The sequence below is a fragment of the Tiliqua scincoides genome, chromosome 2 (assembly GCF_035046505.1).
Source record: "Tiliqua scincoides isolate rTilSci1 chromosome 2, rTilSci1.hap2, whole genome shotgun sequence".
NCBI classification, from domain to species: Eukaryota; Metazoa; Chordata; class Lepidosauria; order Squamata; family Scincidae; genus Tiliqua; species Tiliqua scincoides.
In genome coordinates, this window is record NC_089822.1 from 213,077,420 (window position 1) to 213,102,245 (window position 24,826).

Sequence of the window (24,826 nt, forward strand, 5' to 3'; positions counted from 1 at the left end):
TCTGAGTCTTAGGTTACCCTTGTGTGCTTTGGACCAGGGGTGTCCAAACATTTTGGCAGGAGGGCCACATCATCTCTCTGACACTGTGGTGGGGGGCTCGGGAAAAAAAGAATTAATTTACATTTAAAAGTTGAATAAATTTACATAAATGAATATATTAGAGATGGAACTTATATGAATGAGTGAAGGTCTTGCAGTAGCTCAAGGCCTATAAAAGGCCTTGCACAAAGCAAGACTAGCCTTTCCTTCACTGCCACTGCTGCATCACAGACATGAAACAGCAAGTAGTGGAGGGAGCTCACAGCTCATGCAAGAGGTCGTACAGTCACTCTCATACTGAGAGTGGTTGCGTTGGGCCAGCATGGACTCCAGCAAGTCTCCGGAGGGCCAAAGGCTCACTGGAGACTGGGGGCTCCCTGAGGGACGGATTGGGAGTCCCCAAGGGCCGCAAGTGGCCCCCGGGCCAGGGTTTGGGCACCCCTGCTTTGGACTATGGCATATCCAGAGCCAAAACTATTAGTTTGCCAGTAGGTCTTCCTTTTTTAGCTTCCCATCTGTTAGGATGTAGTTATCCTCAAGGAAAATATAATTTTAAAGGGCAAAAACAAAGAATGGTTCAGAGACCCACTTGTGTTTGTCTTATTAACATAATGTACTTGGACATTCTTACTCTGGGAATTAGTGAAACAGTAACACTATTATTGGTGCTTTTTGTTTTTGTTTTACTGTGTAGCACCATGGACAGCACCCCACTCTAAGACACTTCAACTTCTTTAACTTATCTGTGTATTAAATCACATATACTAAGTCAGAGAGACACATTGAAACAGAAGAATGTTATTCTAGAAAATCTGTTGATCTGCTTTAATAAAATAATATCTTGAAACAAAATTAAACACCACTAGACAAATTATTTGAACATTTCCATAGTTTCTCTGAGGCTTCTGAGCGTCTCTGTAGCTGAGCTTTTGTGTGGTTGATTGCTTAGTGTCGGAGACAGCACACTGGAATCTTGCAGGATCCAGCACATATTTCTTGGGAACTTACTGCAAGAAAACTCTTGCCCTGTGAGCTAGGCTAGAATTGAGAATTTTATAACTCTTTTTTATTGTCAAAAATGATTTATAGTTTTCATAGTCTTTCGAGACTGAAGGTTGCCAACTAAGATAGTATAAGAATACCAGTTATAAAGAATAAGAATATAAGAAGAGATAAGGAAAGCCCTGCTGGATCAGGGCAAAGGGCCATCTAGTCCAACTTCCTGTATCTCACAGTGGCCCACCAGATACCAGAGGGAGCCATACAAAACAGCAAGATACCTGTATCCTGTACTCTGTTGCATCTGGTGTTCAGATAGCTTACTTCCAGAACCAGGAAGTTGCATTTACCCATCATGGCTGGTAACCTGTAATGGACGTCACCTCCAGAAATCTGTCCAGTCCCCTTTTAAAGGCATCTAGACCAGGAGCCATCACCACATCCTGTGGCAAGGAATTCCACAGATTAATGACATGGTGGGAAAAGAAATATTTTCCCACTCAGTTTTAATGGCTGTCCCGTTTCTGGTGTTGTGTAAGAGAGAAAAGAATGTCCCTTTATCTGTTCTGCAATGCAACCCCAAGGTAAGGGAACAAACATTCCCTTACCATGAGGAAACCTCCATTATTGTCTCCCCATCACAAGATGCAGTGCATGCCCTGTTGGTGCAGCTGCATTAGCACTGGAAATTTGGGTAGGACTGGATCCAAAGTGTTTTACATATTTCTCTGTCACTGCCTGGTCCCCCAGCCTGCCCACAACATGCAGTACACACTGCACCAATTGTGCTTCATGCCCACAGGATTAGGTAGTTACTTGTAGGACCTCCTGTATTTGATTTTCTGCAGAATCAGTACTCAGCAGATCAGTTGCTTGGAGCACTGTTCTTCTATACTATATCAGACCACTGGTCTTGTCTAGGTCAATGTTGTGTACAATGCTTGCAACATACAGAGCTGTATTATACTGAGTCAGACCATTGGTTCATCTAGCTCAGTATTCTCAACACTGAGTAGTAGCTGTTCTCCAAGATTTCAAACAAGGCTCTTTTCCAGCCCTAGAGGGGCTGAGGATTGAACCTAGGTCAGTGATGGCAAACCTATGACACATACGTCAAAAGGTGACACACCATGACATTTTGGGTGATATGCCAGCATTCACCAACACCTGATAACAACGGAGTTTGTTTTAGTTGTATTTCATTTTTGTAATTATTTGACATTTCTTTATATAATGCATAGTACCAGACATGATTGGACTATATTTATTTATTTAAAGAATATGTAAAGAATTGTTTCTCTTTTGTTCGGGGTGGGGGGTGACATGCCAGCAGAGTCAAGTTAGGCATTTTCTGAATTTTTGATACTCTGAGACCAAAATGTTCGCTATCACTGACCAAGGATCTTCTGCATGTAAAGCAAGTGCTCTACTACTGAGTTACAGTCCCCCACAAGTCACTGCTGGCATTCCCTGTATCTAGACTAATGGTGTCCCTTTCCACTGACTGTGAGGTTGACTCTGCTTGGCTAACCAATTTTTCTGACTACAAGCCCACTCCTATTCAACTTTCCAGCACCAGTGCAACCTCAAAACAGCCCAGAGGTAAGAGAACAAATGTTCCCATACCTTAAGGAGGCCTCTGTGACTGCCTCCCCATCACAGGAAGCAGTGCCTACCCCATTGGCACAGCAGCACCAGCACTGGAAAATTGGATAGGATTGGGCCCTAATTCCTTTGCTGATTCTTGCCTCCCAACTTCGTTATATTGAACAATGTTGTTGGGTGGAACAGAACTGTACATCAGTTCCGATCATGACACATGATCAAATAACATAACAAATATCATCAAATATGAAACCATATGGATAACCATTTCACCCAGACACCTGCAGGATAGAAAGAAAGTAGAACAGAAATAACAATAATGGCAATACTCATGATCCAGCTGGACAATGTCATTTAACTCAGACTTAGAAAGCAGAGGAGGTGAAACATATTGGTATTGCTTAGTGTTCACACTAAGTGGACAATGAATTACATGTGATCTGTGAAATGTTTTTGGTTCATCAACTTTATATTTGCAATAATAACAGTTTAGTTTTTATAAAAAGGAAATTTCTAAATACCTTGCTTGTGGGGAAAATTGCAAAAATGTAAGTATAATTTGTGCTCTAAATAAATCTGATACCAATCAGATCATGTTTTCTGTTTGTTCCCCCCCCCCCCACACACACACATTTTATGAGGGTTATAACAGGTTTGGTTTATTAATTTTGATGTCTGAATTTGTAGTAGCAAAGTGATTGGTCATTTGGGCATCATATTACATCATATGGGTTGCCAGGCCTCCCCTCTCCCCTGCACTGTTTGGCTGCAAGTCTTCGGATCACAGCTTTGACTCTCAGAGCTATTCCATTGCCAAGTTCTCAGATCTGATTATATGGTTGATGAGAATCAGGTTCCTTCAGCTAGGAATTTCTCTAAGTGGAAAGTAAAGACCTGGATCTGAAAGGATGCAGTAGTGTAGTAAAGCTGCCAACTAAAATTTATTTACTGGAAAAATTTTACTTATTGTAGACTCATGTTAGAATAAATGTATTGAGGATCTACATGGAAATTAAATTTCTGAGGCTCTGAGGGCCCAATCCTATCCAGTTTTCCAGTGCTGGTGCAGCCGTGCCAATGGGATGTGTGCTGCATCCTGTGGTGGGAAGGCAACCACAGAGGCCTCCTCAAGGTATGGAAACATTTGTTCCTTTACCTCAAGGCTGCATTGCGGCTGCACCAGTGCTGGAAAGTTGGATAGGATTGGGCCCTAACCCTATACACACATCCCTAAAGGTACCTTTCACTGAATTCAGGGTGGCTTTCTTCTGAGTTGACATGCACAGAATTGTGTTGTTAGTGCAGCCTTTTTTAGTAATCTAAAGTTGGAGTATGTATTTGTGATAACTATAAATGTCTTTGGAAAGCAATGTTTTTCCTCTGTTTTGTCCTGGGCAAAGTTTTCAACATTGACTTGATACAACCTGATTTCCAGGTTCCATGGTAAAATTACCACAATATTAATATGTTAGTGTTCAAATGGTGAATACCACTGCACTTACACAGTGATAGATCATCTTTGCCCTCTCCTCATTTCCCAGAGCAGTGGAACTTTCAGGGGTAGCGGTGCTATAGATTTGATTTCCTTTGGAAGAGAGCACTAATGGTTTAGGGCCCAATCCTATCCAATTTTCCAGCACTGGTGTAGCCTCAACAAAGCCCCAAAGAACAAATGTTCCCATACCTTAAGGTGGCCTCTGCGACTGTGTCTCCATCGCAGGATGCAGTACATGTCCCAACAGCATGGCTGCACGAGCATCGGAAAATTGGATAGGATTGGGCCCCCAGTGTCATTGTAAAATTAACTTGATTTACAAATATACTGGGAGAGCATCCGCAGAGGGAAGCAGCCTGTACCCTGTACCACTGTGATTCTCCCACTCAGCTTACTCAGCCTTTTTCTGTCTATTCTTCAAAATGAGAGACTTTGTATTGGGGATCATAATATTATGAAACATCTGAATTGAGTTTAAAAGAATGTTTTACACCATGTGAGGATTTATTGAAAAGGTCCAACAGATATGAGGAAGGCCACACCTGTCAAGTGCTTATCAGTGTTTCATAAACTTTGGCCCATTTGCATGCATGCATTAAATGCCATGGTCTGCATATGTGCATTTTAAAAAATGGATGGCAAGTGCATTTAAGCACTCAATCAAAAGCAGATATGCATATGGCAGCAAATGCTTGACTGTTTCAGTCTAAAGAAAATATGCAGTTCTGAAAATAACATGATAGCATCATCTTAAGGTCATGGGTGCCCTTCACCTTGAGATGGAAACAAGAGATCTAGGATATGGTTATGGCATAGTTGCCCAAATGTGTTTACCTGGCACCTAAAAAAGATTGCAAAGAGAGTGCCAGGCAAAGTCTGTCATGTTATTTTGTGTCTTTTAATATCTTTTAATGATATCCAAGACCTTTTTAATTGCCTTTATCACTTGTTTTTTATCAGGGTCCTTCCTTACTGACCATATTCTTTTTATTTGCTATTTTATATTGTCCCATGTGCTATGGCATAAGATACTGTAGTTTAGTGTCACCTTGAGCATGTTTTGGTGAACATGCATGTTTAGGGCAAAAAAGCTACAGACAACTGTGATGGGCATTTTAGAGCCCAATCCTATGCATGTCAGAAGTAGGTCCCATTATAGTCCAAGGGGCTTAGAGCCCAATCCTATGCCTGCCTACTCAGAAGAAGGCCCCATTATAGTCCAAGGGGTTTAGAGCCCAATCCTATGCCTGTCTACTCAGAAGTAGGCCCCATTAGAGTCCAAGGGGTTTGGAGCCCAATCCTATGCATGTCTACACAGAAGTAGGCACCATTATAGTCCAAGGGGCTTAGAGCCCAATCCTATGCCTGTCTACTCAGAAGTAAGTTGCATTATAGCCACTGGGGCTTCCTCCCAGGAAAGTGTGGATAGGATTGTAGCCTTACAGCCCAATCCTAGGGATGTCTCCTCAGAAGTAAGTCTCATTAAGGTCAATGGGGCTTACTCCCAGGAAAGTGTGGATAGGATTGGGCTATCAGACCGCAATCCTATGCACACTTTCCTGGGAGTAAGCCCCATGGGCTAAAATGGGACTTACTTCTGAGTAGACAGGCAGAGGATGCGCTCTTATTCTCTGGGAAGTGTGGACAGGACTGCAGCCTCCACACCAGCCAGCGTGAACATAAGAACAGCCCCACTGGAGCCTCCCTGTCACGCTGCTGACCTTGCTACTGAAGGGCCGGTTCTGCTCCCCCGCGTCGGCCTCGCTCTGAGGGCTTCCCTGACAAAATGGCGGCAGGAGGAGGGCGGTAGCTCCGCGTGAGGGGGAGGCCCTTCGCCGCCTCGACCTTGCGGGAGAGGCTTCGGCTCGCTCTCCCTGGGGCGCCGCACCCTGAGGGCGAGGCGGGCCCGAGGGAGCGCAGGCGAGGGGCTTCCCTCGGAGACGGCCGTTTGGCGTAACGGACGCGACCCTCGCTCGCCACCGCCTTTCAGCCCACGCAGCGCAGCGCCAGGCGCCGCCTCTCCCTCCTCAGAGCGAGGCAGCGGGCTTGGGCGGCTGCCACCTAGAGACGGGGGCGGGGCGAGCAAGCGTGGCAGCGGCGGACGCTCCGGCGCGCGAGGAGAGGACGGCGCTCCAGCAGCCAGGCAGCGTGCAGAGCAGCCAGCCAGCCCGCCCTCCGTCGCCGGCCACCCGCTCCCCCTCGGCGGCCAGATGATGAACTTTCTGCGGCGCAGACTCTCGGACAGCAGCTTCATCGCCAACCTGCCCAATGGCTACATGACCGACCTGCAGCGGCCGGAGCCCCAGCAGCCGCCGCCGCCAGCCTCCCCGGCGGCCCCGTCCTCGCCTTCCCCGGCCTCGGAGCGCAGGCAGCCGCAGCCCGCGGCCGCGCCGCCGCCTCCGCCGCAGCCGCAGCAGTCGGTGGGCAGCAGCTTCTTCAGCTCCCTCTCCAACGCCGTGAAGCAGACGGCGGCCTCGGCGGGCTTCGTGGACGCGGGCTCCGTGTCCTCGGCGGCGGCCAGGAAGTTCAAGCTGCTGCTGGTCATCGACGAGCCCCACGCGGACTGGTAAGGCGCGCCCCCCGCACCGCGGCCAGGTGTCCAGGCAGCCCCGCCTGCAGCGGGGCAGAGGCAGCCGCCCGCAGGGGCACTGGCCGCTGCCCGGGGGCTCGGAGGAGCGCTGGGCGGCGCACGGGCGCCTCGGGGCTTGCAGGCGTGCCCCGGTCTCATGATGCCCGAGCGGGGTGCGGTGCGGTGCCAGCCGGGGCTGCGAGGGCTGGTTGCGGGAGGGCCACCGAGCCAGGCTCCCTCCCTCCCAACTTTACTCAGTCGCTACGTGCAGAGAACTTCAACGCGGGGAAGCCTCCAACCTGCCTGTAGCTCCTCACAGGAGGCGGCTGGCAGTACGTGCACCGCCCTGGGAAGGAACAGCTGATTGCAGCTGTCCAGCATGTGTGCGCCCCGCGAGTCTCTCTGGCACACGCACGTAGCATCCTCGCACGTGATCAGCTGCCTGCAGGTGTGATGCTTCCCCTAGGAAGCGCTCCTGAACTGAGGCCATGTCTTTTGGCCGCACACAAAGATGGAAGCCACCCAGGTGCTTGTGGAGCAGCACATCACAACCCCTGTGAGACTGATGTATGTTGTCGCCAGGTGTAAGTTTCAGAACAGTCCTATGCTTGACTACTCAGAAGTAAGCCTCATTGTCTTCAGTGGAGGTTACTTTCAGGGGAGTGTGCATAGGATTGCAGCCTTGCCTGCAGGTATGAGAGTTATGAAACGTCATGAAAATGGAAACAACAAATACATTGTTGTGTTATCAGATTTGTTCAGAATAGGTGAGGTAAACTTCAGATCTGGAGTAGGTCGATTTTAGTCAACCTGTCCGTGCAAAAAAATAATCTAAAATCCAGCTAGTGTAAACAGTTTCCACAAGTGCATGAAATCATATGGCTGTGGCTGTGAGTGGCAGCCAAATCAATGACGTGTTACTTGTGTGAAAGTAAATAGAGCCAGAGTGGTGTAGTGGTTTGGGAGGTGGACTTAGACCTGGATGATCCAGGTTCAAATCCCCCCTCAGCCACAAAGCTTCCTGGGTGACCTTGGGCCAGTCACTGTCTCTCAGCCTCACCTACCTCACAGGGTTGTTGTGAGGACAAGAAGGAGGAGAGCAGCTGTGTAAACCGCCCTGAGCTCTTTGGAGAAGGGCAGTAAAAAATGTGAAAATAAGTAGATACTGGCTTCTCTTTAAGTTATTCTTACACAGAACCTGTGTTTGTACTTGTAAATGGAAAGAAAGGTAAATTGTTACACCAAAAATGTAAACTACTGTGGGTGCAATCCTAACCCCTTATGCCAATGGAACATGTACTACATCCTGCAGTTGGGTGTCACGGAGAACTCTTCAAATGAAGGGAACGTTTGTTCCCTTACTTCAGAGCTGCATTGCCCTTATGTCAGTGCTGGAAAGCACCAACATAAGGGGCTAGGATTGTGCCCTGTGTGTCTTAAATATCAAATGAAGTTCACACTCATTTAACTCTTGGGCTAGATTTTTGTTCTCTTGAGGATTTTGAACATATTTCCATCCAGGGAGGGGGAGAATCCTGTGAATCATCTGGGAATAACAGATGCTGCAGCATTAGTGAAAGAAACTAAGCAGGTGTGGGACTTGATCAGCAATCTGGATCAAAGACCACTGAGATCCCTATGCAAAAGCAGGGTAAACAGATATAATTCATATTTTTTAAAAAATAGAAAGACAGTGTTTACACAGTGCAAACTATGGAGTCAAAAAATAAGCTTAGATGATAACACAATGATGATTGCACCACAGTGTCTTTTTCTCATGGCTTTCCTGTGTACTGTACTTGTTAAAAAATGTAAGATAGTTTATTTAGCACTGAGTTATCTCTAGTATTAGTTATACTTTTATCTGTACAAACCAGGGACTATAGTTTGCACTGAAGGGAAGCAGAATGACTCAGTGTTTGTTTTGATTATTCTGCTTGGGATCTTTTTTGGTATTTTTCATGAACTGGGCAACTAACCACAATTCAATTCCTAGCAGGCAATTTGGTTTTTATATCCTAACCAAGAATTATACAGTCAGTTGAAAGCAAAATGCTGTGTCACAAAGATGTAGTGATGATCGCTTACAAAGGAGCGGACAAATTCAAGAATGATAAGTCTGAAAAAGACTGATAGTCATGATAATTAAATAGAACCTTCATGTTCCAAAGCATTATACCTCTAAGTTTCAAATACCGGGAAAAGATAATAGGATACGGTCATCTGTTTCATGTCTTGCTTGAGACTCTCCAAAGGCATTTTGTTAGCTTCTGCTGAAACAAAAATGTTAAGCTAAAGGGGCCATGATCTGTTCCAGTAAGGCAAATTCCCCCCCCCCCCAACAATTCCCAAGGTGGCATATCTTTCTGGCATCTCTGCAACTCATATGTATGTTTTTCAACTACCCTGCTGATGCCTATGAACCTTTTAATAGCATCTTTTGCTGTTTACATTTTTCATTCCCAGAAGCTTTGCAGTACATATATATTTGTTTTAATGGATAGTTGCGGCATATTTTTAAATTAATAGCCATGCATAGTATAATTTGCCATCTTTTGCTTAAAGGAACACTCTGCTTTCCATATCTGGATTATGAAATGTGGTTTAAAAAGCACCAGCTATGATGTGCATCTGTCAAATGTGTCTGTTTTGTATGTCTGTCAGCTGTGGTTGTATTTGAATTTGTGTGGAAAACAACTTTTAGTTTTATGTGAAAAACCTCAGTTTTCTAAGGTCAGAAGGCCTTGGATGTTGGAGTCCATAGAAAACCTGATGATTTGCTAAGTGTTATTTTGTAAAGGAGAATTGAAGCAGGTACAGTGGAATAGATTTAGGAAACAGATACTTATTTGAATTCAGTATGGAATTAATTTTTCTGCATATTCAACCATATGGATCAGTTTAGTAGAGCAGGGATTTTTAACCAGGGGTATCCGTACCCCTTGGGGGTACTGGAATCAAATGATGGGGGCAGTGGCATAGCCAATGATCATGTAGCCCAGTGCCAAGCTCAAAATGTTGCCCCGGAATTGATGTCACAACTGGAAGTGACATCACACCCAGGCTTTTTAAAAAGTGAAAATTGGGAGGAACCAACCTCCTCCCCCAGCAGCTCACCACCCACTTGTACTGCTGCCTCCCTCCAGTTAGTGGCATAGCTAAGGCATCTATCTGCAACTATCTGTCAAAAAATATTTTTTAGCCACCCTGCATAACAAAATCAAATTTAAGTAAATAAATAAAAAGTTATTGGTTCCATGCTGAATCATAATAATATCTCATTGACACTCAGAACACACATAGGTCGGTTTGGTGTTAAGCAAATCCACTTTTTGTTCCACAAGTCAGTTGTGTTTTCATTTCTGGTTAATTGGCCATAACTTTTGATAGAAAACATATATTTCAGTGCCGTTTGTGTCATTGCATTCTGCATTAAATTACCTTTCCAGTGATATATAACATGATGGTATTAATCTTACATACCAAGATTTTCATAATTTTGGTCACTAGTGTCAAGCTCAGCTTGTTGCCCCCCTAAAGCTTGATGCCTGGTGCAACTGCTGCCCCCTGCACCCCTTTAGCTACGCCACTGGATGGGGGTATGGAACTCATGGCTAAATCCTATCCAAGTATCCAGTGCTGGTGCTGAGGCATATGCTGCATACTGTGGTGGTGGGGGCAGCCATGGAGACCTCCTCCAATTAAGGGAAGGTTTGTTCCCTTTCCTCAGCGCTGCACTGCCACTGCCCAGGCACTGGAAACTTGGATAGGATTGGGCCCTCAGTCCCTGAACAATTAAAAAAAAAGGGTGCTGGATTAGATTAACAATCACCATTATCAACATGGATTGAGCTGCTCTGTTCCTAGCTATCCATATGTAAAATAAAATCAAGCTATTGACATCTTTTGAAGTCATACTGGTACTTAATAGAACTGATGGTGATGATGATTTTGACAGGGGGTATGGGGACATATTAGGTAATCCATTGGGGGGTCTGTAATAGTAAAAGATTAAGATCCCTTGAGGTAAAGCTGCTTGTGTTTATCGCCATGCCTGCTTATTAGAAGTCATTCTTCATATTTGTGTGTGAGCTTATTCATAGATGTTTGATATGGATTATTAATGTATACTGTTTGAAATGTAGCTACTTTTTAAACATTGAGTCTGCTTTTTAATTGCAATTACAGAATAAAAATATAGTGTACTAGTAGTAATTCATGATGGCTGCAATCCTAACCACACTTTCCTGAGAGTAAGCCCCATTGAACAAAATAGGACTTAAGTCTGAGTAGACCTGGTTAGGATTGTGCCTGATGTTATATAATTTCCAAGTCCTGAAAATCTGTGTTAGAGAACACAACTTACAGTTTTATTGTTGTGTCCTTTGATTTTGTTTCTAGCGGAGGACCTCCTGGCAGCCGAAACTGCATGCAAATGCTGCTACCCTTTATCTGGTAATGTGCTAACTTTCGTTGGTTCCACTCCTTGGATTGGAAAAGGGTTAAATGGGAAAAGGCTAGAGCCTACTTTCCTCTCCAAACTTCTTCTTTTGCTCTGCCCCTCCTTCCTTTTTCAGTCCAGGAGTGGTGAATGGCAGTGGACCCCCCCCCCCCCCCCACAATTAAGCTTCAGTTGGCTTAATGGAAGGACTGGCCTTGTTTGTTGCTTTTGCATGTATACACGATTGCATTTATTTTATTATATTTTATAAGGTCTCACTAGACCAGAGGTGTCCAAAGTTTTTGGCAGGAGGGCCACATCCTCTCTCTGACACTGTGTGTGTGTGTGTGTGTGTGTGTGTGTGTGTGTGTGTGTGTAATTAATTTACATTTAAAATTTGAATAAATTTACATAATTTTACATAAATGAATATATTAAAGATGAACTTATATGAATGAATGAAGGTCTTGCAATAGCTCAAGGCCTATAAAAGGCCTTGCACAAAGTAAGGCTGGCCTTTCCCTTGCTGCCGCTACTGCATCACAGACATGAAACAACAAGCAGTGGAGGGAGTCCTCATCCCACAGCTCAAGCGAGAGGTCAAACAGTCGGCCTCACGCTGAGAGCAGTTGTGTTGTGCCAGTGCAGGCTCCAACAAATCTCCGGAGGGCCAGAGGCTCATTGGAGACTGGGGGCTCCCTGAGGGCTGCATTGAGAGGCCTCGAGGGCCGCAAGTGGCCCCAGGGCTGGGGTTTGGGCACCCCTGCACTAAACATCCAATGAATTTATGTACTTGCAATTTCAGGAGGGAAATTGCATATTTTCAGTTATGAATGTCTTGTTATATAGGTTGTTGCTCTGTTTGTTCTTGTAGCATAGAACAGTAGTTCTCAAACTTTAAGGGAGATTTACTCCCTAAGTAAGTCTTTGTGGGAGAGGGGCGAGGGCAGCAACGCAATCCCCAGGATTGCATTGCTAAAGGGGGGGTGAAGGGGATGCTTTAACTCACTTTCACTTAGTTAGGGCTGCTGGAGGCTCCAGGAGGTGCCGGGAGCCCTCTGCAGGGCTTCCCGAAGCTATTAGAATCTTCAGAAAAGTGAGCACAAAGCACTTCCTAGTTGCATTTACAAAGAAGGAAGTGCTTTGTGCTTGCTTTTCTGAAGATAAAACTTCCAGCAACCCTAACTAAGTGAAAGTTAGTGCAATCGCCCCCTTAGTGATGTGATCCTGGGGATTGCCTTGCCCCTTCTCCCACCCCTTTAAGGGACACTTTACATGAACTTGTGGGTCCTGACCCACCAGTTTGAGAACCACTGGTTCACTGGTTATGCCATAGAACAGGGGCCTCTAAACTTTTCGGCTGAAGGGCCACATCGAATATCTGGCAGTGTCGAGGGCCCGGGAAAAAAATTAAATATAAAATTTAAATACATTAGAGAGGGATCTTAGATGAATAAATGGATTCAAATGTCCAGGATTTCTCCAAACACCAACACAGCGCAAGAAACAAAGCACACATTTAAATGGACCCCAATTCCCCTACCCCACAAGCACAATTCTGATTATGTTTGGTCAACTGGGTCAGAGGCTCTCAGGGTGTCAAAAGCTGGCCGTGGGCCAGATAGAGGCTCTCCACGGGCCGCATCTGGCCCCCGGGCCAGGGTTTAGAGACCCCTGCCATAGAATAAAGATGAGTAGCAGCCTAGTTGCTGAGAAATAGTGGATGCTCAGAAGAACAAAGACAATCAGAACTTGATTGAACAGCTAGGTGAGCCATAAAATGAATAAATAAATGCAGAATAGTGCAATGCTATCCTTTTCTTCCACAATGGAAATATGCACAATTAAGGGCCAAACTACACATGGCATGGGAGTTCCATGATTGGAATTTCCATCTTTTTCTTTTTTCTAAAAGCTATGGGGGATATATCAGGGCCACAACATGTAGAAAGGTGAGTTCTAATTCTTATCCCTCGTATTGCAGCTTCAGTCTAAATTGTGTTCCTCCTCAGTTGCTGTTTGCTATGGAGGGGAAGCTTAGGGGCTCAAACTGTACTCATAACCTTTTTTGTCAGTAGTGAATTGCATCTGCGAAGGTGGAAAGCTAAGACAGGGAATCATTGAAAGGCAAACAGTTACTTTCATTACGTTGCAGGCTCAAGCCAAATTGGGGCCCTCACAGTGGTTTTTTAAGAGATAGAAAGACATTGGGAACTCTAGTCACAGAGCTACATCACCTGGGCAGCCCGGTTCTAACTAGGTGGCCAATTTGAGTCTGCTGTCACAAACATCAGCAGTACCAGAGGTTCACTGTCACTGCTGGATATCTCTGGCAGTGATGTCTTGACCAAAGTACCTTTAGGAAACCTTTACAACTACCTTCCCGCTGCAGGATACAGCAGACGCGTGCCCAGGGCTTTTGGCGCCCAGGGCAGTGCTGTGACATCATGATGCAATATGGCATCATAACATCATTGGGGCGCATGTGCTCCAATTACTTCCCCACTCGGGAAGCAGTTGGAGCACAAGCATGTGCTCAGCAGCTGGCCGAACGGTTGTGCCCGACTTGGCTGCTAAGAGGGCACGTATGCTCCAATTGCTTCCCCACTTGGGAAGCAGTTGGAGTGTGTGTTCAGCAACCGGCTGGGTGATTTGGCCTGATTAGCTGCAGAGGGGCGCATGCACTCCAGTTGGAGCGCATGCTCTGGCACCCTCCTCCAGTTGGTTCCCAGGGCACATGCCATGTTTTGCCCCAGGGGTGGTACACCTCTGGGATGCAGCATGTGCTCCTTTGGTGGATTATGTTAGAATGGTGACCTCAGTTTGTCATTCCATGTCTTTAAATAGGACTGATACTAGCATAATTGTGCATTTTTGCTATCATGTGATGTGAAATAACAACTTGGAAAATTCTGCTCCTTTGAAATTCACAGATCTGTTTTTGAGGATAAGTCAACATGATTATCTCACACGTGTTGCCATATATCATGACAAAATGACTTATAATGTCATACGTTTCTTATATATTGTCATTTTTCAGTTAAGCAGAAATGGTGACACAAATAATAAGGAATATCTTGTACATCCCTTGGCCAGACAAGGTTTAAATTTAAACTAAGTCCCAAGGCGTACAGTGGGATTTTCTTCATAGGAAACATGTGTAAGGATGGGCTGCAAGGTTCTGATTCATATATTCACTAAAGTCAATGGGATCTAAAGTTTAAATGCAGATTAGTGGTCTGAGTAGTTTGTATACTGGTTTGTCAATCTGATTTCATTGGGAACTGTTGTAAATTTAGTTACTTTGGCTATGGTATCACCACACCAATTAAACCAATGTGCTTGTCCTACTGTACTAAACCTAACCCTCCCCAAATACACCAAAACAAGAACTGATGGTTCAGCTTGCTTCACTGTAATCTGAAATCAGAAGAGGTAAATGTTTCCTCCTATAATTTCAGTAACAGATAAAGCAATCCTGTGGAGCCCAAAGTTCTTGCTTTTGGTATGGAAAACCACCACGTTGTCTAATAATGTTTGCTCCTGGTGAAATCTTTTCATATGTGTTGGTTCTGTCAGTGTGTGGGTACAGACTAAACCCAGGTAGAGATAGGAGAAGCAGTACTATAAGGTCAGAGTGTGGGGTAGGGGAACATTATGTTGATCTTTAGGGGTTTGTGATATTGGCTGAAAGAATTGGGGTGAGTTACTGGTGATGGCAATGATTGTGGTTGTTTTAGCAGCTTCCGTTTTTTAAAACCAGAATGTCACTTGGGACAGCAAGGATGTTTCATTGTTCTCAGTGAGCATTTTTAGGAAAAATCAGCTGCTAGGAGGACAGTGATCACTACAGTAATCCTTCCCCAAATCTTTCACCCCATTTTATAGCCCTTCGATAATTGCCAGAATGATCCCCCTTCACAGTCTGCAAATGGGGGTACAGTATCCAGTATCACAGCTCCAGTATCAAAACTATGAGATCATTGAGGAGAAGGGAAGAAATGCTTTATTTGTGGTTGGGGCAGAAGTCATAAGATTTTAGAGATCAATGATAGGGGATTCTGCTTCAAATTGCTCTTTCATGCTTTCATTACAGAAGGCAAAGTTAACATAGAGCTTGTGTTTAATATTGAACTTGGGGTGTTGGGAGAGTTAGTAAACTTTTGGGAGCATAAATCTGGGCAGAACATATGAAATGAAATTGACTAATCCTTCAGTTAACGAGCTTGTTTTTATGTTTGAGTTTGCACAACTTTGTATTTAGCATTCTAATAAACATTTTTCCAAGACCTTAAAATCAATTCATCAACATGAAACCTTCTAGACCAATGTTTTCATAGTTTTTGGTCCCAGAAGTTTCATCATTTCTGGTAATTTGAATCAGCCTCACCACTAGGCAGAATTTATGGAGGACTATAGACCAATCCACCTAGCTTCTGTTCCAGGTAAGATGGAGGAATGCCTCAGCAAAGATAGAATCTTAAAACACATAGATGAACAAATCTTGCTGAGGGAAAATGAGCATGACTTCTGTAAGGATAAATCCTGCTTCACAAACCTTCTAGAATTCTTTAAAAAGCTGAACAGGCAAGTGAATGCAGAAGAACTTGTGGATATTATATATCTGGATTTTCAGAAGGCATTTGACATGGTCCTTCACCAAAGGCTACTGAGAAAGCTCCATGGTCAGGGAATTAGAGGGCAGGTTCTCATGGATTAGGAACTGGTTGAGGACCAGGAAACCGAGAGTGGTTACCAATGGGCAGTTTTCACAATGGAGAGAGGTGAAAAGCGGTGTACCCCAAAGATTGTCCTCGGACCTGTGCTTTCCAACCTGTTCATAAATGACCTGGAGACAGGGTTAGGCAGTGAGGTGGTCAAGTTTGAGGATGACACCAAACTTTTTCAAGTGGTGAAGATCACAAGAGATTGTGAGGAGCTCCAGAAGGATCTCTCCAAACTGGGAGAATGGGCAGCAAAATGGCAGATGTGTTTCTGGGGCATTGCAATGCCCCAGCCTGAAGGCCCTGGCCTCCTTCCCCTTAAGGGGCGGGGGCAGGGGGGAGGCAGGGAGGAGGCAGCGACACGATCCCCAGGATTGTGCCAGGAGGGCTGCAGGGACTGGGATGCACTTACCAGTTCCTGCAGCAACTGTCCTGAGGTCAGAGGAGCCCTGGGCAAGTGCCTGCAGGGCTCCCCAGCTCGTTAGAAGTGAAAGTGGAGCGATCGTGCTCCACTTCCAGTTTTGTGGAGGTGGAGCGCGATAACTCTACTCTCACTTCTAACAAGCTGGGGAGCCCTGCAGATGCTCACACAGGGCTCCCCACACCCCCGACAGGCTGCTGCAGGGACTGGTGAGTGCATTCAGTTCCTGCACCTATAAGATTTTCCCCCATGTGCACATTATACATGCCCAATAACACAGTCATCTGGCATGCTATAAAGCAGCTTCATAGGTACTTTATTCAAACATTTTTCTGCTGTGCTCTCCCGGAACATGATGTAAAACAAACATTGTATTTCCTCTAAAGTGTAAAATGACATATTAAAGAAAGTGCACCCAAACCAGCCAAAGCTCTTATTTTCTGCTGGAGTTTTGTCTTCAGGGTAAATATACAGAAAACGGAATCAAAATATCTTGAATGAGAAATCTGCGCATGATGGGTTGTTGTCTTACTAGTAGTTTTGCTTTATTGTTGCCAGCTGCTAGTTCTCACATATGTTTAAAGCCTCCTACTTCTCTGGTGGTGGTTTTACAGATCTAGGTTGTTGACTTTCAGAGTTCTTCCTGGAAGCAGCAAGATATTCAGTAGAAATGAATAATTGCTTTTTAATTTTAAACACCATACCTTTTCAGAGCACTGAATCACACCATTAATATTATATTGCTTAGTGGAATAAATCCATCTTTTCTTTGGATGGATGTGTGTATATGTAACTTTACAGAGTGCTATGATTGGCATGATTTCTATATGGAAAAGAAATATTTACATTTCATTGGTCTTTTCCAGAAGATATAAACTGCTTCTTTACATTGTGTATATGTAGAAAACATTGCACCACTTACAGAATGCAGGCAGTGCATTGCCATTAGCTTTTAATGTTTAATGCAAGATATGGGACATGAAGTATGGGAGAATAAGTAGGAAGACCCTGAATGAAATGTAAGTTCTACCCCTACCATTAAGCCATATTGTACTTCCTACTTCCTGCAGTCCTGTAACAATAGCAGCAAAGGGGGTTGACAGCCCCTGGCCAACCTTAATTCAAGCAGTGGTAAGGATGTGGTTTACTTTCTGGTTGTAATTAAAAAACATTGTTAATCAAGAAGATAATAAAACATGTATCCTCTAGTAACAGTGGTTTGTCTTCTGGTCTAGAGAAAACTTTTCTCTAGGGACTCTGACAGGGGTTGGGCAGGAAGGAAATTTTTTCTGCATCCATGGGACCATAACACTTTATAATTGTATTTTTGAATACAGTTGCATTTTCAGTGCTGTTCCTGGAATGGCATGGGGGGAGGTAAAATGCAAGTTTTTTCAGGTCCAGGGATACCTGTGTAAAGCACCCCCTTGTCTTGAGAGCCAGTCACAGCTGTGAAAGCCTTTGCTTTTGCAGCTTTGACTGGTTCTGAAGGCAAGGGGGAGGGGGCACTTTACACAGGCATCTCTGTGCATGAAAAACGTAGCGTTTTGCCCCCCCTTGAGGAATGCCATTGCTCATTCTATTGAATTTATTTACTTTTCTCCAGCAGAAAGTGGGAGGTAGTAAATGACATGAAATCAGGGGCATGATGATGATGATGATGATGATGATTGTTTGGATATTATGTCTCCTTAAGCAATTCCAACAGCAAGCTTTTTACTTTCTTCCTGAGACATGGGTGTTTTCCATTGATATATATGTCTCCCATATATGGGAGAAAGTAAATACAGGTTGCCATGCAGATAGGTTGTTTTGCTGGTTGTGAATAAGCATGGTGTGAGTAAGTCCTTAGTGCTAGCTTTGCAGTGTATTAAAGGTTTGGTACCGTAGCAATGAAAATTTGCGTGATTTGGTCTGACCTCAATTATGTCATGGTATGTGATGTTGCCTTGGAGTCAGAGGCAGGTATGTCCTATTCTAAAAACATAAGAGTGACAAATATCTTTAAAATACTGCCTTAAATGTATGTGATATTAGTTTCTTAGCTTAATCTTTCTTAACTTAAAAAAGTCTTATTAATGAGGTCTTACTAGATCTCGGTTAAAACACACATCATCTCCTTTTTAATGTAAGCATTTTTTAAAAGTTAAGAATTAAATATACAGTACGCGAATGAATTTGACATCTTTCACAACCCAGGCCCTGTCTGCTTCCTCGTAAGGGGGCAGGTCTACATCAAAGGGAATGGAAAAAGGTGTGCTGAGTTCCATCTGGTGTCTAAGAAGTATGCTACAAATTGAGAAAGGGGAATTATTTTCAAACACAGACAGAATGTCCATCTGATAAGTTCTGGCCCCTGTGAGCCTCACTTCCAGTTGTCTTCCCCAAAGTCTTGTTCCCTTATACCAGCTGTTCCTAAACTCTGGGAGTTTGAGAACTGCTGTAAATGCTTGTAGGGGAAGGGCACAGGCAGTGACACGATCACATCTCTGCTGGGGACAACAGGGATTTTGTTTTACTTACCTATGGCAGCTCAGGACCTTCGGAGGGTCTGGGGAGCCTGTGACTCCAAATTGCTGAAAATGGTGAAAATCGACCACTTCCGGTTTTTGTCACAAAAACCGGAAGTGACAGTTTTTCTATTTTCAGTAGTTTGGAGGTGTGGAGAGCCTTGCAGATGGGTCTGCTGGCTCCCCAGACCGTCTGGAGGACTGGAGCTGCAGCAGATAAGTAAAACAAAACCCCTTTTATTCCTGTGCAATTGTGGTGATTCACCATCGCCCTGCCCCTTTAGGGGGCAGAGACAGGGTTTCCTTGGCTGGGGTGCTGCGTTGCCCAAGTTTGGGAACCTCTGCCTTATACCAAGCCCTCTTAAACATCATGCTGTGGTTGCCTGGGAGAAACAACTTGATGTGCCCACCTGGCAACTCTTCTTAGGGGGTGTGGGGGTCTGGGACAAGGGAGTAAGGGCCCAATCCTATCCAACTTTCCAGCTGCAGTGCAGCCCCGAAGTAAGGGAACAAATTGTGGTGGGTTAGGGTGTGTGTAGGAGTCTCCAGCAGAGCTAAAACCAAACGGCAGCACAACAGAAACTCGAGGCTGATGTCCAAGGCAATCTCTCAGAAGACAAAGAAGCACTTGACACGAGAGTTAGGTTCCATCACCAAGATATATTATATACAAGGATATTTACAGCAACACTGGTCAGTCATATAGCAACACACATTACGGCATCCTGATTCCTATTTCCCCAGCTCACACTCACCACCCTACACGCTCACCCTCACTCACCGTTGAGTGTTTGTCTGCGGCCTTGTTATATGCACAAGGCACACCCACAATCAGCTGCACAGAGTCAGCAATCAGGAACAGCTGCTACTTGTTACTTGCTACAAACAGACTATTCACCACAGCGTTTGTTGCATTCCCTCCTGTGCACAGGACCTGAGTGATTTCCTGGGTTCAGACCTCAACAGTTCCCATACCTTGAGGAGGCCTCTCTGACTGCCTCCCCACCACTGGATGCACTGCATACCCCATTGGCACAGCTGCACTGGAACTGGAAAATTGGATAGGAATGGGCCGTTAGCCCTCAACCCCTTCCAAGTGACTGCAGATTACAGTGCAATTACAGACTGACAGTGCTATTATGTGTGTCACAAGAGTGTGATGAAGTAGCTAGTGTGGGGGAGATAGTAGTAGTAGTAGTAGAGGAAGGATTGTAGGTCAGTGGCAGAGCCACCTGCGTTGCATGCAGAAGTTCCCAGAGTGGGTATAGTTGAATTTGCACAACTAAAGTGTATGTAAGATGCAGGCAGACTATGCAATGAAATTAAACTATTGATAATAACTGAAGAACACTGAATATTGTAAAATATTAGAAAATACAATATTCTGTGCCCTAAAGGAGTTCTTTGAATTTCTCTCTACCACAGAGAGTTGTCTACTAATCCAACATGTAACACCTTTTCAGATCTATATAACAAACATCTCTTACATCTGTATTAGTGCCAGCAGCAGTGATGTTATTTTAAAAGAGCAGTATGATCTCATCTGTCTCAGTTTAACTCTTAAGGTATCTGACTGTGAAGTAATAATAATACTTAGCATTCATTTTGCCCTTTTTGATTTGATGATCTCCTTGCAACAACCTTATGAGGTAGTAAAGTGTCATTTTCTTCATATTGCAGCTGGTGAGCTGAGGATGAGGTTGAGTGGCCTGCCTAAGACTGTGACGAGTTCATGGCAGAGGAAATATTCAAACCAGATAAGTCCAGATTTGCAGCTTAGGGGTACTCAAAGTGCGGATCTGAACGCCCAGGAGAGTTGCAAGCAGCTTTGAGTGGGGTTGTGAAGATCTGAAGAACTAAGTTCAGTCCCTGGAATCTCTGCTTAGGGCTAGGGAAGACCCCTGTCTGAATCCCTGACAAGGCCAGTAAGTGTAGACGTTACTACATGGAGCTGAATGGGAAATTATTTTTTCCAGAGGTTCTCAAAGTGTGGGTTATGGCTAGCCATAATATGGGGTTGGTCACATACATCTCTATTTTTGGAGGGTCACAGTAACATGAAGTTTGAGAACCCCTGCCTTAGTCATTACTCTATACCAGCTTTTAAATGAGAATCCATCATGCCCCCTTTCTAGGAAGTACCTTTCTGATTGTCATCCAAGTCCTCGAGATAAACATCCAAAAGCATTTCACCGAAGGTCCTTGCTGTGTCACTCCAAAGAGTTGTTGCCTATGGATAGCTAAAGTGGGAGAAAGTAGAGAGAACTGGCAAGATATGGGAAGAGAAAAAAGTAACTGTCAGTGTGAGCCAGACCAAGAGACTGCTGGTGATATGTTTCCCAGATTACGAGCATTGGTGCAGGAGGTTGAGCTGGGCCAAAAGGGCAATGTTCTGCTCTGTAGTGGACCAAATGTTAATACATGAAGCAGAATGTTAATTTGTACTAGGGCTGCAATCCTTATTAGACGTTCAGTTGTACCTAATTCTGAATAAACATGCATATTTTTTCTCTTTAAAAAGCCAGTGCACAATGCAATTCAGGTATGTCTTAAGGGAAGCTTAACTAGCTCACTGTAAAGGTATGTAAAATATGATTTTAAAATGTGCTTGATTTCAAAAAGCTTTTGTATTGATTGAGAGCCTGTGTTAGCTTTGCACATTTTACTGTTGTAAAATAATCTTTCAATATTTATCTGAGTTGATCTGTGATTAGAGATGTCACTGAGCTTTTTACTTTTTGACTCAAAAATAAAACTCAGTAAGTTTTATTATACCTGCTTCATATTTGAAATGTTACAAAACCCAAATTCTTCTGCCATCTCCTGCCACCCAATGTTGCAGTAGCCCTTATGAAGTGTAGTTTTCCTATGGGCTACAGGCAGGCACTAGAGGGGAAAAGGGGAGAAACTGGTAAGTGCAGACTCTCCTTCTCCCACCAGTTTGTCATGACTGGTAAGTGCAATTGAAGTGAAAGATGGGGTTTGGGTAAGTCAGCTCATTCCCAAAGTTTTTGGATAAGAACTAAAGCATTTTCCCTACATTTAAGTCAATTCAACATGAAAATGGGGAGAGTTGTTTCATATTTGTCCATAGGAGAACTTGCTTTAATCTTTGCAATGTTTTCAAAAGACATACACGTTCATTCAGTATGCATATATCATGATTGCATTACAATAAAATTTTAATAAGTACGAACATTATGGTCTCCTATCAGAGCACAGAGAATAAAATTGTTTAGTTGGTTAAACTGCAGCTGAAATGGTAAGCCTGTGGAAATCCAATTTGCAATAGGTGATGAGAGCTCTTATTATGTCATCTTATAAATGAGTATTGATTTTTCACCAGGCTAGATTTGAGCCTGTAACAAGCATTGAGTATAGCTCTAAAAAATCTGCTTTACAAATTATTTTAATGAGTTTCAGAATACAGTGTATGCCTAACCATAGCCAGTATGTCCTTATGTAATGGATTCTTTTAAGTGGCTTATAATATCTTGATATGTCAGGTCATACAACGTTTTCACTTGCAGCTAACTGAAAGTCTCCTAGCCCGTCTGCCCTCTCAATCTTGCTGACTCCTATGTCTGGAACTCTCTCCCAAAACATCTTCATGATGTTGCCTCTCTTTCTCTGTTCCTTTACCTTTCTCCTTAAAACCTACTTCTTCTATCCTCATTAAAGAAGTTCTCCTGTTGAAAGGAAGCAATCACTATTTATGTATAGTCATGCCTTGACAACTGCAGGGGTTCAATTTCCAGAACCCCGCAGACTTAAAACCTACTTCTTCTATCCTCATTAAAGAAGTTCTCCTGTTGAAAGGAAGCAATCACTATTTTTGTATAGTCGTGCCTTGACAACTGCAGGGGTTCAATTTCCAGAACCCCGCAGATAATAAAATCTACAGGTCAGGGCATGCCAGGAATGTGACCAGAGGGTATTCTGAGACTTGGGGAGCGTCCGCACAGCCTTCCTGGGCTTCAAAACGCCTTCTAAAGGCCTTAGAACATCACCACTGGTTTCCCCCCAGGCATCAGAACACTTTCCAGCCAGAACCTGTGGATAGTCAAATCTGCAGATAAAGAGGACCAACCTGTATTCAATTTTTTATCTTGTTTTTCTCCCCAAAGCACTCAGTTGGCTTACAACAAATATTAAACATATTTTACAAACTTCATATAGGTGTTTGTTATTTTTTAAAAAAAATTCATCTCAAACCAAACCAATGTTCTTTCTTTTGGTACTTTCTGGTACTCTTACTCCTGTCTTCCTTCCCTGTTTGCCTCTTCCTGTGTCAAAATGTTAGATTGTAAGCTCCTTATGGCAGGAAGCTGTCTTTAGTTGGTTAGTCTGTAAGGTATCATGCACATTGAGAGTCTTATATAAAGTGAATAGAATTAAAAATCATGCAAGTGTGTTTCTTTCAGAGACTGCATACTAGTATCCACTCTTTATTGTTAGCTGTATTGAGTGCGCTATTTACAGTGAAGAGGCAGGGCAGAAATCCAATTAACATAAACAATAACATTGATACATACTCAAAAACATGATAAAATGATTAGAAACTACATTGTTCTGGTGGTTAGAAAGTAAGCCGTGATCCTCTGGTGGACTTCTGGACAATTTTTCAATGGATCACCTATCACCTGCTGGCTGCTAGGATTGTTGCAAAGACTGCAGATCTGATCCACCAGGATGTTTCTTTCATTATGAAGCAAGACCAAAGGGATTCTAACTTTTTCTGATTATGCAAGACCGATGTTGGTCCACCTCTGATCTGGGTTCCCTATAAACATGTCATTGTGTTGGCATTGTATAGTAATCTGACTTCACTGAGGCTCTGTCAGTATAAGGATGGGAAGGATCAGAAGAAATGAACCCTTAAGTGTACTGCCAAGGAGCTGCTGGTGTGTGCCTAAAGCCATTAGGATGCAGCAGTTGCCATTTTGGTGCTGCTGCTCTTCTGGACGCTGGGCAGCTCAGGATTGGACTGCCCCTTCTAACTAAATGTGCATAAGTACATAAGAAGAGCACCACTGGATTCGACCAGAGGCCCATCTAGTCCAGCTTCCTGTATCTCACAGTGGCCCTTCAGATGTCTCAAGGAACACACAAGAGACCTGCATCCTGGTGCCACTGCCTTGCATCTGGTATTCTGAGGTAGTCTACAAAATCAGGAAGTTGCACATGCCAATCATGGCTTGTAAGTACTGTGTCCACGTGCAAAGGAGGAATAGGGCTGGGTGCTTTTTTTGGTTCTCAGACAGCTCACAATAGCCCTGTTTACCACAGTCTTTCGAGACTGAAGCTTGCCAACACAATCTTTCCAGAATCCCTATAAACTTCCCCATTTTATCCCTGCCCTTGAGTGTGGAGAGCTCATCTGAGCTGCAAATTTAATGTCCCTCAAAGTGGTTTCCCAATTTTGCTGCCTGACATTCGTGAAGGCACTTTGTCTCAGCCCTGCATCATCTGAATAGGACTTGTCTCTTTTTTCTCAAGGTAATTAGCAATGTCTAGGTAGTTTGAAATTATTATCTTTCTTTGATGTATTTATACTCTGTGTTTGGAACACTCTGTGATCTCAGTTCTGTGACTATTTTCTTGCGGGGAGCTTCTTTTTGGACAGTCTTGCTTGGGGACAGAGAAATTGGATTTGTTAGCCTTTCATTCTCTCCAGTTTAAAAATTGTATGACTAATACAAACTCTCTAAACTGTTTGATTATGCTGAACAATGTTCATAAATTATCAGGGAAATCAATCTTTTGTTTCAAGTTCTGCAGTTGGTAAGATGAAGATAAGTGATGATTAACTTTTATAGTTTAAAATGCCTTAAGGGGGCAGAGGCCAGGGCCCTCTGACTGGGATGTTATGATGTCCCAGTTTGAGTAGCCCTGTACTAGGTGTTCTGGAACAGAACTCCAGTGGATAACAAGGGACGACCTGTACTTCATCTAGTGTACAGGGCCCCCATATCGGTGGATCCCATATCCACGGTTTCAGTTAACCACAGATAGGATCCGTG

At 43.8% G+C, this 24,826-nt stretch overlaps 1 protein-coding gene across 1 annotated transcript in view; it reads left to right on the forward strand.

The window, feature by feature from the left end:
• The first annotated feature begins 6,348 nt into the window (after positions 1 to 6,348).
• Positions 6,349 to 24,826, forward strand: part of SYN2 (synapsin II) — a 256,351-nt gene continuing 237,873 nt past the window's right edge. The window contains exon 1 of the mRNA XM_066614412.1: positions 6,349 to 6,704. Within this exon, the coding sequence (XP_066470509.1) occupies positions 6,349 to 6,704 (356 nt within the window). The remainder of the gene's footprint in view (positions 6,705 to 24,826) is intronic.